Source organism: Micromys minutus, assembly GCF_963924665.1.
Source record: "Micromys minutus genome assembly, chromosome: 9".
Classification (NCBI taxonomy): Eukaryota; Metazoa; Chordata; class Mammalia; order Rodentia; family Muridae; genus Micromys; species Micromys minutus.
The window spans coordinates 35210242-35226101 of record NC_137978.1 but is presented as its reverse complement, the minus strand read 5'-3'; the positions used below and the strand labels follow the sequence as shown (position 1 = coordinate 35226101).

Below are 15860 nucleotides of genomic sequence, written 5' to 3'. Positions count from 1 at the left end.
CCTGTAAGACCTCCCACCATCATACCACCACAGGGCCATGCTGCCCTCATCAGTTTAGAAGGAACTACCATCCTGGACTTTTAAACTGACCAAAGCTGAGGTAAAGAATCTTTCTTTATGAAGTACTTCAACTCAGAAATTTTGATATGAGTCACAAGAGAGTGTTTTAGTTACAGTTTGCATTGCTGTGGACACTATGACCAACCTCTTATAATGACAACATTTAATTGGGGCTGGCTTACAGGTCCTTCGTGGCTGGAACATGGCAGATCCAGGCAGGCATGGCACTGCTGAGAGTTCTACATCTCCTTCTGAAGGCTGCTAAAACACTGGCTCCCATCTGGTTACGAAGAGTGTCTCATTGCCCAACCTCAGTGACATACTTCCTCCAACAAGGCCATACCTAACAGTGCCACTCCCTGAGCCAAGCATATGCAAACCACCACAGGCACATTACTACAAAACCCCAGCAGAACAATCCTAAACAAGACTGCTTAAGGATACAGAATATAGGGTTGTGCCTTGTTCTTTTAGAAGTAGGAAGCTCTGGACACACGGCAGTGAGAATGAGACACAAACGCCCATTACCTTGACTGATTACTATCAACACTAGACACACACACACTATAGCCCAGTACTTGGGAGGTAGAGGGAAGAGGATCAGCTTGAGACCAGCTTGGGCTACAGTTTGAGAACGTCTCAAAACAAAATATAATTTGGAGCCAAATGCCCAAGGAAGAAGATACCTCGAACAGTATGGAGGGGACAGAAGAAAATATTCTCAAAGCTTACTATTCCCATCCTGGGGACATCAGGACACTGTGGCTGTGGGAAAGCAAAATGTCACCATACCACACTATTGCCAGCTACTTCAGCAGCGACCACCCTTCCAATTCCCATGGCGGGTCACTCACTGCCAAACCAGCCACCTGCAACAACCACCCATCTAACAGTTAGCTGTCACAAATCTCTATAACCCAACAAAATCAAAACTCTAGAGACTTGTAACTTATCAATCAGATTTATATCAGTAAATTCTTACCCCACAAAATGCCCACACAGTAAACTCAGAGCCAACTGATACTGATATAAACTGCTCACCTAGATGAGACAAATTCATCCCTTGTAAGATATTCATAGCTACCTGTGGCTATTTTAAGCCACATAGATCTGGGTCGTCCACCTTCCTTCTCTTCTCCCCATCTCTCTATCCCATCTCTAAATTCTCAGCCTACCTTTCTTTTTCACTGCCCAATCACAGGCCTTGCTTTATCTTGTTTCTGCCCTCACCCGAATATAGACATCAACTCATATGGAAAAACCTGAGTTTGTCAGGTGCACCTTTAATCCCAACACTCAGGAGGCAGAGGCAGGCTATGTCTGTTGAGTTTGAGGATACCTGGTCTACAAAGTTCCAGGACAGCCAAGAAACCCTGTCTTGAAAACCAAAATATTTTTAAAGCCTGAATCTTGCTAAAATAGCCTAATCAAAGAATAAATACCAGCCCAGAAGGCAGAGTACTACAGGCTTCCCAGTCTGAAGAGCTTACGAGGGAAGGACAGGGGAAGAGAAGCCCCACATGCCTGACAGCCACAGGTTACAGCAGGACAAGGGGTGGAACCCTCAAATCTTAAGTAGCTGTCAACATAAAGTCGGTTTCAGGATGGGAGGTGGAAAACTTACCTGTTTCCTTTAAACGATCCTAAAAATGGCGCACAACAAAGGGCAGAAACAAAGGAAAATACCAGCCCAGGAAGTAAGGGACCAATCTAGATGGCCTAACAGACCAAGAGACAGTTTATGCCAGACCTGGGCTCTCACAGGAAACTGGAGGAATGACTGACTGTGAGTTTAGGCACTCATGCAAAAGGAGTTTGGAAGATGAGGAAAAAGTAAGGTGTAGGTCCAATCTGCAGCTACCAAAAAAAAAAAAAAAAAAAACAAAAAGAAAATTACCAATAAGCAGCAATATTCTTTTGGTTTTGGTTTTTTTCAAGAAAGGGTATCTATGTAGCCCTGGCTGTCCTTGAACTCCCTCTGTAGACCAGGCTGGCCTTGAACGCAACAGAGATCACCTGCCTCTGCCTCCCAAGTGCTTGGATTAAAGGCATGTACTACCACAGCTGAGTAGCAGCAATATTCTTTAACATACAAACTTCTACATCTTTTTAAAAGTATCCTGTTTTGACCCAAGAGTATCTTTCTTCTGTAAGTTTAATTTATTAAAATAATTTTCTATAAAAATCAGGACAAACACTGCATGTGCTGTGCACCCCCTTCTCCTGGGTCCTTTATAACAGATGCTGTTCAGCGGCTTTTGCTCTTCAGTTTCTGTCTTGTTCGTTTTCCGGGTCTCTTCTGCACAGACAAAACAAAAACCGTATGTTGTTGCACAATGAACTTGGCCTTCTGTGCCGGGGTGAGGAGTCAGGGGAGTAGGAAGGGTTGAGAAGAGACTGGACAGGCCCCAACCTGGACCCTCACTCACATTTGCTCCTTTCTTCCCAGGCCTCCTGGGACCCTTGCCGTGAGCCACCTTGGCGCGGAAGCTGGAGACGTCATCATAGCTCTCTCGAGTGTTCCATTTGGAGCCTTTCTTCTTTCCACCAAAACCAAACTTCTGATTTTTGTACCTCCGTTTGGCGTTGGGCCTAGAAAAGGTGAACCCAGATAATGCACTGTAAACCCCACGAGCCTGGTGGCTGGTGGCAGCTGCAGGCTCATCTCTGCAGTCCTTAGGGCTCTCCTTGTCCTTATATTTTTACTCTACAAACCACCCAGGCAAACTCGCTCATGAAATAACTCCAGAGAAGGAAAACTAACGAAGAAAAAGCAGCAAGGATCTCTATACACCATGGGCTTCCTCTTTCCACTGGCACCCACCGTAATACAATGGGGCGAGTTGGGCCCTATGTGTCTCTACTCCTCTCCTGGACAAAACCACAGCTAGCATTCAGATGTAACAAGCATTAAAATCATCTCAAATTCTGTCTAGCCATGCTGCCTCCCCAGTGAGCGGAGGCAATGCTTCACAAGTGCCAGGCACAGGAACAGCAGGTGAGGGAAGAGTAAGATGTTAGACAAGCAGAGAGGTCTGTGCTGGGCCAGTGGTAGCAGGCACCCGCTGCAAGTTGGCAACAGGATGAGGGTTTCCCCACTTTCCTGCCCAGATCTTCATGTCCTTCACGTCAGGCTTGAGTGGGATGGTTCACAAGGATGCCATCCAGAGAAAGTGCCAGGACAGTTCACACTAATGTCCTGATATATCTAGAAATCGCCACCCTTAGGTCTGAGTCCACCTATGTAGACAGTGACACTGTAAAGAGGAGCAGTGAGCCCCCTGGCACTGGGGCACAAAGCACTGCCTCACGGTGAGTGAAGCAATTACAAGGGAGGTGCTCGAAGTCTCCCTCCTAGTGGTGGCTGGACCTAGATCTGACTCCCCACCATCACTGAGGGTCACAGGCACTCACCTCAAATGATCCAGGTACTATTTTCTACCTTCAAACACTGCTATCATAGTCAGGGGCCTACCCCACATATCAAAGTCTCCGACCCTCGAGGGACAGTACCCTACACTAGAGGCCTTCCCTGTAGAGTTCCCTCGCTGGACTGGCTGTTGGCCATCACAAGACAAAACCAAACTGAAACCCTCACTTACCCTTTATTCATCTGCTGGCCTTTACCTCCTGCCTTTGCACCACGCTCCACAGGCTTCTGGTCACCCTCAAGGAAATCCAGCTTATCAGAGAAGCCTGTGCAGGGAAGAGCATCTCTATTAGCACTACTGTATGTCTGGGGAACATTCAAGACATGGCTGCTATTCCCTAACTGCATCTTAAGAAGCACATCTTGTTCGCCACAACATTGCCCAAACATAAGCACAGTAGATAACTTCAAAGCACTAGAGAGTTCCCTTGGTTCTAAGGTACTGAGACCCAGGCTCCCCAACACTCTTAGCAGACTGACCTTTCTGGTATTTCTTGATGGCATTCATCATATGTGCTTTCTCCCGCTGCCTCTTCTGAAGGACCTCAGTTTGCACCTGTGAGACAGACCAAGTCAGTCCTGCATCCCAAACTATAATTACCGGCTCAGCCGCTGCTACCACACCATGCTGGATACACCCAGGTGTCCCACAGTGTCAAGTGAACCTGTGCTCAGGGACAGCAGCAGACACACTTTACCAGGATCAAATGCACACAGGGCCAGAACCAAACCCCTCCAAGGTCTGCCCTGGCTGTGCCCTGCTCCACACAGGTGCTCTTTCTCACCTTCTTTCCATATTTCCTAAGCGCTCGAAGTTGCTTGGCCTTTTCAGATTTCTCCATGGCAGCCTGCTTAGTCTGCAGCTTCTGTCGAATCTAAACACACGGGATGTTGTTAGGCACCATTCGGAGCACACAAGAACGGGACCCCAGTGGTTTACAGCTCTGGAAGTTGTGGAACTCATACACTTTCCTAGGTTCCCACATTAAGGACAATTCAGTCCCAAATCTGAGCCGGGTACCAAATAAATGGGTCAGTGGGAAGCCAGAGCTTAAAAGCAGCCCTGCCTCTCTAAGCATGCTTGTCCCATTACAAAGCTGCCTGTCTGTCATACAGAACCCCTTTCTCCACAGGTTAAGGCTAAACTTCAGCAATTTCTTCTAATGGCCCACATATCATCTCTTCCATCTCTCTCTCTCTCTCTCTCTCTCTCTCTCTCTCTCTCTCTCTCACACACACACACACACACACACACACACACACAGTACTGAAAGCCTTTAGTTACCAGTGTGACTCTCAGAGGTAGGTGGATCTGTGCTTGTCTAGAGGTTAGCTTCTTGGGGTACCACCTGGAATTCTCTAAGATAATGACTGAGACCAAAGGAATCATTTAAATGCATCCTGGATTTGACAAGTTTTTTGTTTCTCCCAAAGTTAAATGAAGATCAAATCCCCCAATTCTAGATCACACCATTATCTGAATTATATACTAAGCCTTCAGTTTCTAGAAAGCTAAAGGCCCAGAGAAGCCCCGTCTAGAAACAATAGTATTCTCCTTGGCATCGCTGGGCCCAGAACTGTAAGACTCTTGTGTCTATACTGTTCCACTCACCCTGCCAGAGGAGAAATACACATGCCTTCTTACTGTAGGGACCACACTTCTTCAGACCCTCTCTCCCTAAAGGTGACTGGCATGCCTCTGAAGCAGAGACTGTAAAAATACTAATCACAAACAATATAAACCTTTTCTTCCCCTGAAGTCCTGAGCCAATGGACTTGAGGGGAAACCTTGGCTTTCCAGAGGAAAAACTTACCTTTTGCATCTGCTGATCAGACTTGGCCATTTCTGCAAAATAATCGGTGGGCCTCTTCGTAGGGACTTGGAGCTGATGGAGTCGGGGTAACACTGCAAGCACTGCAGCCTGGGCCTGGCGGTAGCTGAAACCACAGGACAGCGATATGGGGAGGAGAAAGGCATATTTCTTACTGCCTCTCAGATGTCAACTAACCTCAGAGCTATCACATTCCACCATCTCTGGCAAGACAAATCAATTAAAACTCTACTAATCTCATCTTTAACTAGACTTTCACTTTATGCTTATTTAGAAGGGAAAAATACTTCCAAGAATAAGTCACTTAAAAACAACGAGCTTATTAAAAAATATTGCACAAACTATAAACTGTGTCCCAATCATTAAAGAAGGACCACTCAAGAACTCCCTAGGTAAATTGGAGGCACCCACACAAACTTCAAATGAATTATCCTGAAACATCTCTCAAGCAGGGTGCTAGTTAAATGGTGACCAAGAACCTATTCTTTCAACCAGAGGAACCCCCTGGCTCTTATCTCAGGCTCGTGCTAACCCCCCAGTCCCTTTAAGGTTGCAGGCACACTAAGATCCTCCTCCTGTAACTCTATCGCCAGACTCACAACAAACGTACAAACTCATTTCTCTCTGGAAGTCGTCTTCTGGATTAACACCTTTCTTCTGGTCCTTGTTCTGGGGTGCTGACTGAGCTTCACTGACTTCTGGCACGGGACCCAGGGTCACGTCGAGCCTTTCAACCCACTCCAGATCCCGTTTGAATTCAGCCAAGCACTGCTTCAGGCCATTCTAGGTAAGTCAGACACGGCGCTCATAAGAACCGCGAGTTTGTCTCTCTCAAACCCAAAGTCCTAAGCTCAAATACCCGCACGCGCAGGGCACATCTTTCCCACAAGAATCGCTCTCCCAAGAAACACAGCGCCAGTGCATATCCCGTTCCAAGGACCCCGACCCTCGTGCGAGCTCACCAAGTCATTCACCGCCTTCTTTGGCTTCTCTAGCACGACATTGAGGCCTGGCTTCAGGAGTCCGCGGGAAAACGCATCCTGCAACTACAGACCCGGGCGCCTCAGTACCGAAGAGCTAAGTCCCCGTTCCACCCCCGGCCCCGCTAGCTCGGCTGCAGTCTACCTCTTGATCTGAGGCCAGGCACTCATTCGACTCCGAGTCCGAGTCGGAGAGCGGGGGGGTGTCCATCTCGCGGCCTCCCGCTCCGCGAGGTTCGGCTGCCACTCCACGTGCCCGCAAGCCGCACCAGCACCAGCAACTTCTCCACTAGCCTCTGGCTTTTCAACAGGGACTTCCGCTTCCGGGTGTACAGCCGCACTTCCGGTTCTCTCGTTGCTATAGGAACTGCTCCGGCGTTTGGGCGTGCCCGGATTGCTCTGGATCTTTAGAAAGAATACCTGAGGATCCCTGTGCAGTCTACTAACCCAGAACCGAGAAGCAAGAGGTGAATGGTTTCTCTGGGGTCCCTCTAAGGGCCTGGGGGCTTTGGGCGTGCATGAGAGGAAGGCAAAGCTTGGAAAGAGCCGCGGGGTCGGGGTGAAGAGGAAGAGGAGCAGGAGCCTAGGGGCGGGGCGATTGAGAGACTGGGCGGGGTCAGGGAGGGGCGGGACCAAGGCCAAGCCCACGGCTGGGCGGGACCAAGTGCGGGTCGGGGCGGGGCGGGGAAGGGAGACGCGCTGTGCGCCTTCACTCCCACCTCCTTGACTCTTTCATCTTTTGCAATACTCTTTGACAGGTACCATGTCTACCGTGGTAGCTCAGTCGCTTCACGTTTTTGGTCTTCGGTCTCACGTGACCAACAACATCTTCTTCTTCGATGAACAGATCATTATATTTCCTTCAGGAAATCACTGTGTGAAGTACAATCTAGATCAGAAATGGCAAAAATTCATTGCAGGTAAAAAAAAAAAATGATAAAAAGAAAAAGAAAACACCCTTCCCATCCTCTCACATACATTAAAGAAAGGCATGTGCTACACAGAACTGCACAATCTCAACTATTGGGAAGATTTTTTTAATGACTGGGTTATCCACATGGTTTTATAAATGTAGACAAAATAAATATCAGTTTACACTGTTTGATCATAGATTAACCTGACACAAGTAGCTGAAATAACACATAAAATAACACTCGTTTTAAAAGTGCTTTTTCACAGTGACTTCAGAGAGAAGTTACTTTAAACAGTCTTTTCCTTATATTCTCCCTCAGTTGGGTTTACCCTCACCAGAACCCTCTTTTGAGTCAAACAGTCTCCACAGTACATGACCTTCATTGAACATGATGCAGACACTGGAAATTTTAACTTAAGTGACAAATAACCTTCCTTAGAACCTGCCTCCTGCTTTTTGTTTACTTTAGTCTAGGCAATGATATTCATGATATCCCCACTTTTTTTTTTTTTTTTTTTTTGCATTGACCATTTTTATTGCTTTATTACTAAAAGTAAAAAAATGCCATGAACTTTCTTGGCTTATTTTATAAGCTTATCTGATGTCCAGTTTGCTGTGGTCACCAAGTAATAATGAGGCTCAGTCATTTGTTCATTTAATGAAAATGTTTTAGGCACTCTTAGCATATACACATACACACACACACACACACGCACTCACGCATGCCTGTCTTTCTAGTGCCTCTGTTACACTCAGGGGGAACAGCAAGTGTAATGGGGATGCTAATAAGAAGGAAATGGGGCCTGAAACATGAAGAGCTTTGAGGAATGTGAGCTGTAAGATGGTGCTGGGGTTGGTTCGCTGACCATGCTCCCACAGGAGGGGCATGAGTGAGAAGGATGACCTCCCAGGGGGGAGTGAGTATCACAGAGGGATCTGAGGCAGGGCATGGCTCGGGTGCAGGGAATGGGAAAGCAGGGAGCAAGATGCAGGGCAATGTAATGGCACAGCACCACACAGGCAGGTAATGAAAAGCCACGGGATGGTCATCAGAGCAGCAAACACAGCTGACCTCTCGGGGTTGACCCTGGCTATTCCATAGGGGATGGACATGAGGAAGAACAAGGGTAACAAGGAGCCCCATTAACAAGGGACTGGTGTCATTAAAATGAGGCATGTAAGGCAGGATAGGGATAGTCCGTGGGGATGGTGAGACCAGTCTGGGGTCTGTTTTAGAGGAAGACATGACCCGTTTCCTCATAAACAGACACAGAAGCACAGTTATGGTACTTGAGCATCCAGAGTGACAGAACTGCTGTTGACCAAGGCAGAAAAGGCTGAGGGAGGAGGGGTGTCTGTCAGAGACATGGAAGCATCTAGATGGAACGTAAAGGGGCAGTTTGGATTCCCAGACCCAGAGAAAGGAATCCAGGCAGAGAGATAAAATGAAAAGTTCTTGAGCTGGCGAAGCTTCCGTTATCTCCTGGGCTCTCCTCCATCGCTAAGGAGCTGAGAAATAATGAGCAGAAAAAGGGACCAAGAAGATTGGAATGGAAGGGGGTGTGCGTGCTCGTGTGGGAGAGAAGAAACTATCTCAAGGCTAACCAAATTAACTGGACTGAAAGCAATGTGGAAGTGTCTGACAAACTAAAAATCAGTTAAAAAGCCCTGGACACGGGCTACATAGAAATATCATTAGTGACTGAGATTGCGACCTTGGTCCCAGATAACTGTGTTGCCTAGGGATGCTGTGGACATCTTGCTTTGGTCCCTACTACGTTGTTCATGCAGCTTACTTAAGGACGCGGTTCTCAATGTGCCTGTTACACTGGGCATGGCTATACTAAGTGAACGAGTGAATGAATGGGCAAGAAAGCCATGGCCCCTGCCCTTCATATGCTCTGGGCTGTAGAGGAGACAGCATGTATCAATGTGTTTTATCATTGTATCAGTGAGGAGGACAATGGTTTCCCAGAGCTCAGCCTGGCAGAGAGCACAGGAGCAAGCGCTTTTCCCTTCCCACCTCCGGGCACCACCATGATCCCACAGAATCCCAGCTTTAACTTCTCACTGTCCCTCCTTCAGCCCCAACCTCTGCCCTTGGCCTCAGAATCTTATTCAATTTCTATGCCCCTTTCCTCCAGATTTTCACACCATGGAGTTCACAGTGTTCATTCAAATTACAATTTTATTATTTTCTTCCCTCATGGTTTTCCTTGCTGGACACTCAGAGCTGTGTGAAAGACATTATTACAAAAGCAATGAATAAATAGCCCAAAAGCCCAGTAAATCTGTATATAAATCGGTAACTTTAATATATCATAATTAACATTAGGAGTCAGCATGGGCTTGAGAAGCCATTCAGAGTCTTGTTTGCTTTCTTTGTTAAAAATGTATATGTGTGTGAGAGACAGAGAGAGAGAGAGAGAGAGAGAGAGAGAGAGAGAGAAAGAGAGAGAAGGGGGGTTCCTGCAGAGGCCAGAGAGTACATCAGATCCCCTGGAACTGAAGTTACAGACAGTTTGAACCTCCCAACTCAGGTACTAGGAACTGAACCTATATCCTCTTGAAGATCAGAACACTCCCAACCTCATCACCATCTCTTCAGACTCTAGAGTCTCACTAATGATGCTTCATCCCAAGGACTTAAGATAGATCGAAGACTTAAGTACAAATCAGTCAAACCATTAAAAACTAGAAACAAATACACACAGAGCCCAGCGGCTCAGGCAGACGTTCTTAGCAAGAGCCAACGGTAGTGACTTGTCCAGTCTTATCCCACTTCTTCCAAGCACAGGACCTGCAAACCTCAATGACATCTCAGTGGTTGGTTCCCCTGGTCACTCCTCATTTACATGTCCACTGTCCCCACTGCCTTCACATATCACCTGATGACCCGTTAGATCCCCCGCCTCCAGCAAGATCCACACAGCCGAGTCTCCTGACCCTTCATGAAGGTTCCCACGGCTTCTGTTGCCTCTCAGCTATGGTGTAAACCCTTGTGCAAGGCTCTCACCAACCCAGAGCCTTGATCTTCTCTGGCACAGCTGTCCCTCCAGCCTTCCTGCAGGAGTGCAGCGTGCCTGGCCGATGTGCTGCAGGACAACATATTCATCCCTCCTGAGCTTGCTAGAACGCAGCAACAAGGAGCCCATCACAGATGGACTCCCATACAACCTTCAAGTGTGTCTTCCCCTGTCTCACTCAACCTCCCTGCGTGGGACCTATGTCCACAGATGACTTGTCCTGTGCTCGGTACCCAAGGACTATGTGAAAAGATTTCTACTTTGTATTAATATCAGAAGAAAATGAATAATACATCAGTAAGGATTATGTGGTCATGAATCCAACCTGGATATATGTTAGAGCAATCATCAAATATGTGACTATATGTATATTTAATATGCATATAGTCATTCCTATTACATATATTTATTCAGAGAGAGAGTATGTGTGTGTAGTCCTGCTTGTATACCTGCATGTCATGAAATACATGTGACAATCAGAGAACAGCTCATGGGAATTTGTTCCTTTATGATGAGAGTCCTGGGGATAAAATATAGATCATCAGTCTTGGCAACAAGCACTCTTGCCTACTGAGCCATCTTGCCAGCCCTATTTTTATTGCTTATTTTATTCTTACTTATAGTTACGGGTGTGTGTGTGCTCACACCTCCTGTGCATGCATTGTGGGTGCCTGTGGAGGCCAGAGGCTTTGAATTCCCTAGAACTAGAGTTAAACAGGTGCTGGTGAGCCTCACAGTGTGGGTGCTGGGAACCAACTCGGGTCCTGCGGAAAGGTCTCCATCCCTAGTTTTATCATTTTTAATGAGAGCTGAGTGCCTGGGCCCACATGCTATGCCTGCTGTGACCCTCTCATGGCTTCACCACACCTCTCAAGTCATGCTTGTTTCTGTAAGGCCACAAGATGCTGGCTGCACTTCCAGCTCTTGTCTCTGAGCTCTAGGAAAGGGGGGGACAGCACGCACGTGTCTCCAGTTATCAAGAAAGCACAAAGCTTCACCACAGAGACTTCTGCATCTGTCTGCCACACTAAGGAGCTGAGTACTTAGCATCCAGCCTCAACAGTAGAGTACTGAGCGCTGGATTCTTGGGACACTAAAGCCCATACGATTTGACCCTATTCTACCCATGCTGACCCATCCCTGGTAGTGCCTGACTCCCACACAATGCCCCAGCTATCTGTCTCCTTGGGGTTCTTTGGCCATACCGCATCCTCTGTTACATCCACATGCCTCACAAGCTCTTCCTGCCACATGCACCTTCCTCCATCCTCTCTGGTCCTGATTCAGGAACATTTCCTCAGCATCCCAGCCCAACCTAGTGAGCCACGGATCCCCAGTTTTACACCCACCTACATACTAACTAAGGGGTGGCTGAGGACAGATCCCGGTACATTTGTACACCTTTCTCCTGTCAATGGTGCCCCTTGCTGAGGAAGCCTGGAAGTATTGTCTGTCCTTAGTCCCCATTTTTACCTCCTTTTGCAGGCTCAGACAAGAGTCAGGGCATGCTGGCCTTGTCCATCAGTCCCAACCGCCGATACCTCGCCATCTCCGAGACCGTGCAGGATCGACCCGTCATCACCATTTACGAGCTGTCTTCCATCCCTTGCCGGAAGCGCAAAGTCCTGAATAATTTTGAGTTCCAAGTTCAGAAGTTCACCAGCATGGCTTTTTCTCCCGACTCTAAATACCTGCTGACACAGACATCGCCCCCAGAGTCAAACCTTGTCTACTGGCTGTGGGAAAAGCAGAAAGTCATGGCCATAATTAAAGCCGATATCCAGAACAACCCAATCTACCAGGTACCTCCTAGCATGCGCGTCTTGCCCACCGTAAAGCAGCAGGTTCTGGCCTCTCCTTACTTAGCACATGCCCTGTGTCACAGTGCTCACTTCCCCCATGCTTGTTCTTAAAACCGAGCTTCATGATAACCAAACCAGGAAAGTGTGGTGATTATCCCATCTTAGAGATGGGAGCCCTGAACCGCCAAGAGGCCGAGCATCTCATGTGAGGCCACAGAAGAGGCAAGGGGCAGAACCAACTGGGGCCCAAGTTGGTCGTCTGTCTTTTTTCCTCGGGCCTGTGCTACTTTTCAGGCACAGGTCAGACCCAGCAGTGCTGACTAAAACTTACTCTCCTTGGGTCTGGCCCCCTTTGCAGTAGTAAAGGATTTCAGGAATGGCTTATAGAGTGGTAGGTTTGGGTTTTTATTTTGTTTGGGGGGGGGGGTATTATCTTTGGTTTGTGACAGGTTCTGACCACATAGCTTCAGGCTATCCATGAACTCACAGTCTTTCTTGCCTGTCTCCACCTCCCAAGTGCTGGGATTCGAGGTGGATGGCAGCGTGCCCAGCCAAAATGGTGGATGTGTAAAACGCCACTAGGGTCACAGTCCTATGAAGAACAGATTTTTCTATTGTGGCTGAAGAACAAAAGAAAGACCCTTTAGGAAACTGGTTGGCTGCTGATGCAGGGAGCCCCAACCCCATCCAGCATCATGTTCAGACCTACAGGAAGTAAGTTCTGTCTGTGTTCAGAGACACCAGCTCGTCAGAGCCTCAAGCACCTGTCACACGTCTCTTTGCCCAAACATCACCAGCGCACACATCCGTTCTCAATGCAGACATGAGTGTTGATCGACACATCACAAAGGCAGGGAGAACTGGGAGGCTGTTCGTGCCAGGCCAGAGTTTCCCAGTGGTGACCCCCCTCTCAGAGCAGAGCACCCCTCTGCAGTAGATCAAAGGGCCCACTGTGAACCCAGCCCTTCAGCTGTTCTCAGTCTAATGCAGACAGCAGGTTGATTGCCTGCCATTAGTGTGGGTTGGGATAAGGGCTCTGGTGGGAGGCCACACAATCCCTCCTGCTGAGTGGTTTCTTCCCCGTAGACAGGCCTTCATACACCGGCTCAACCCCGTGTCTACGTTTTCAGCCGAACTTCATTCCATCACGCTGGTACAGACCATAACTCTACTCATATGAGGAAACATGTTGGTGCATGCCTGTAATCACAGCACACGGGAAGTTGAGGTGGGAGGAGTAACCGTTTAAAGCCAGCCTAGGCTACTATTAAAAAAAAAAAAAAAAAATGTTTGTTGTTGTTGACTGACAGCCCATCCCAGAGACATAGATGTGTATCTTTATGAAATATAGTATAAAGTTCCATGGTTTTGTGATATGTACAAGCTGTGTAAAATGAAGATAGTCAAGCGGGGAATACTTGCATCAAGATTCATCATGTTCCTTTGTTTGTTTGTTTGTTTTTGTTTTTATCTCCGTACACTTGTAGATTAGCATCAATCCCCAGGATAACACTCAAGTGTGTATCACTGGAAATGGGGTATTTAAACTTCTCCGTTTTACTGAAGGAACCCTAAAGCAAACCAACTTCCAGAGGGGAGAATCCCCAAACTATCTAGCCCACGCCTGGTTGTCCGACGACAAGATCATTGTTGGCACGGACACCGGCAGACTCTGTCTCTTCGAATCTGGGGATCAGCGCTGGGAGACAAGCATAGTGGTCAAGGAGCCCACGAGCTCTAGGAGCCTGGAGGTCATCCACGAGTCAGAGAGGTAACAGCGCCCTCTGCTGGGCCAGTGCACACCTGCATTGTACTGCCAAGTTCGGCAAAAAAACGAGCTTCTCCTGAAGCCTCTCACCAAGCTGGAGAGAGGTTCTGCAGCAGGTGAGAGCACTCGCTGCTCTTGCAGAGGATGCAGGTTTGGTTCCCAGCACCCACATAATGCCTCACAACCATACCCGGGGATGTGGTGCCCTCTTCTGGCCTCTGAGGGCACCACGCACCCATGCAGTGCGTTTAAATACTTGCAAGCCGTAAAAACAAAGAAATTGTTCTTTTAAACCATTCGCCACCACTGCACCTTGAAAACCAACTGTGCTCATTTCTTCCTTCTCCTTTAGCGTCTGCATTCAGGCACAAACCTGGACAGTTACGACCATAGCCCACGCCCAAGCCTTTTTATTTTTATGCCTAAGCTCATCTTTACCCACAGTTCAGTATGACAGGTCTTCAAAATGGCAGGTTTTCTTTTCCAAAAGTGTGTTTTCTATGGCTGGCTGTGTAACTGACCAATTTCAAGAAATAAATGCCTTCGGAGCCCTTACAGTGTGCACGGCCCTAGCCATGGTGTTCTAGGAGCACAGACCCTCAGACAGGTAGTTCAATGGGAGGCAGCGACGAGCAAAGAGGGGAAAGAAAATGGACTCAGCAGCCCTGACAGAAGGCTGTGTGGTCCAGGGGTGAGACGGGATTCAGGAGGAGTGCTCAGTTTCATCCACAGTGTAACGGGAGATCACATTTCACACAGCGGAATGTGCTATGGGACACGTCAGATGCTGCTGACCCATTTGAGGTCCTATCAGTGTCATTCCACCTTTACAGACCAGGGGACCAAGGCCCAAAGGAGTTAAGTCACTTGCCCAAGATCTCAGCACTGCTCTGTGATGGGACTAGAATTCTATTTCCGCCCTCTCTGAGCCCAGAGCCCTAGCTCCCTGCCACCGACACCCTGAGGATCCTTTCTCCTCCATAACTTCTGTTCACCTGCAGCCCCTCCCATGCCAGCCTCCTTATTTTGCTTATGTAAGGGCTTCTTCCTAAGGAATTCTAGATAGAACTGTTTCCCCCCTAGCTAGTCAGTGCTTACATTAGCTAGTTCAGAGTATCCTTTATATGCCACCATACCTTGGAATTTTATAATAACATTTGATGCAGACACATGTCGACATCTTTTATATGCACAGTATTTCAGAGCGTCCAGGACTCCCAGCACAAAGGCCCCTTAGTTCAGGACAAGCAGCCCTGCCTCTCTCCTCTCCTGAAAAGGAGCATCAGCCCTCACCTCTGGGTACCTTGCATGCCCAGTGCTTTTTCTTGCTAGTGGGTTCAGCCAGGTGCAGCTCCCTCTGTCCGGTCTCTGCCCCGTCACCAGACACGTGCCTGTTTGCCCTAGAGGGCCGAGCACTCTTTGCTCGCCTAAGACAGTTCCTGTCCTCAGAAAGCCTGTGATACCTGTGGCCGGTTCTTTGTGGCATGCCTAGTTGTCCCTTAACAGTCCCTAGGACATGGGCTCAAGACTTGAAGCTTCCCAAAGCAAGGACAGAGCTCACCTCATTGACTGTCATTTCAAAGAGCCATTATAACTCTAAATCAAAATCTATGAACAGGTATAAATATTGTATTAAGTGAATGAATGAAAAGAGAAACCTGGGTTCAAATACCAGCTCTGCTAGGGTTGTGTGATCCTAGTAAACTTATCTTCTGAACGAACTTATTTCTAAACCAAATAAGAATCTCCAGCCACAGAACATTCCCACTGTGCTCCAAGTAGAGTTCCAAGCAGCATTTGGCTACAGGAAAGGAGATCCGTGGGTGGCATTGCTATCAGCCAGAGACATCCCCCACCCCACCCCAGAGAAGACAGGGCCTCATTATGTGGCTTGCCTACTGTGCTGGAACTCACTAACTAGAACAGGCTGGCCTTGAAGTGATCCACCAGCCTCTACTTCCCATGTCCTGGAATAAATTTTGTGTGACACCGTGTCTCTCTCTCTCTCTCTCTCTCTCTCTCTCTCTCTCTCTCTCTCTTCCTCTCTCC

The 15860-nt window shown here is 47.9% G+C and overlaps 2 protein-coding genes across 2 annotated transcripts in view; one reads left to right on the top strand and one right to left on the bottom strand.

The window, feature by feature from the left end:
* Positions 1 to 1049: 1049 nt before the first annotated feature.
* Positions 1050 to 6590, bottom strand: EBNA1BP2 (EBNA1 binding protein 2). Its single transcript, XM_080921889.1, has 9 exons — positions 6448 to 6590; positions 6285 to 6368; positions 5933 to 6105; positions 5305 to 5428; positions 4276 to 4365; positions 3971 to 4046; positions 3663 to 3756; positions 2490 to 2652; positions 1050 to 2359 (listed from the first exon to the last, which is right to left on the bottom strand). Exons 1-9 carry the CDS (start codon positions 6511 to 6513, stop codon positions 2309 to 2311), a joined length of 921 nt encoding a protein of 306 aa, XP_080778015.1. The 5' UTR covers positions 6514 to 6590; the 3' UTR covers positions 1050 to 2308.
* Positions 6591 to 7065: 475 nt separating this feature from the next.
* The window catches only part of CFAP57 (cilia and flagella associated protein 57), a gene marked incomplete at both ends in the record, with an annotated part of 68076 nt that continues 59281 nt past the window's right edge, over positions 7066 to 15860 (top strand). Inside the window, 3 exons of the mRNA XM_080921947.1 lie at positions 7066 to 7222; positions 11727 to 12043; positions 13531 to 13814. Of these exons, the coding sequence (XP_080778073.1) occupies positions 7066 to 7222; positions 11727 to 12043; positions 13531 to 13814 (758 nt within the window). The remainder of the gene's footprint in view (positions 7223 to 11726; positions 12044 to 13530; positions 13815 to 15860) is intronic.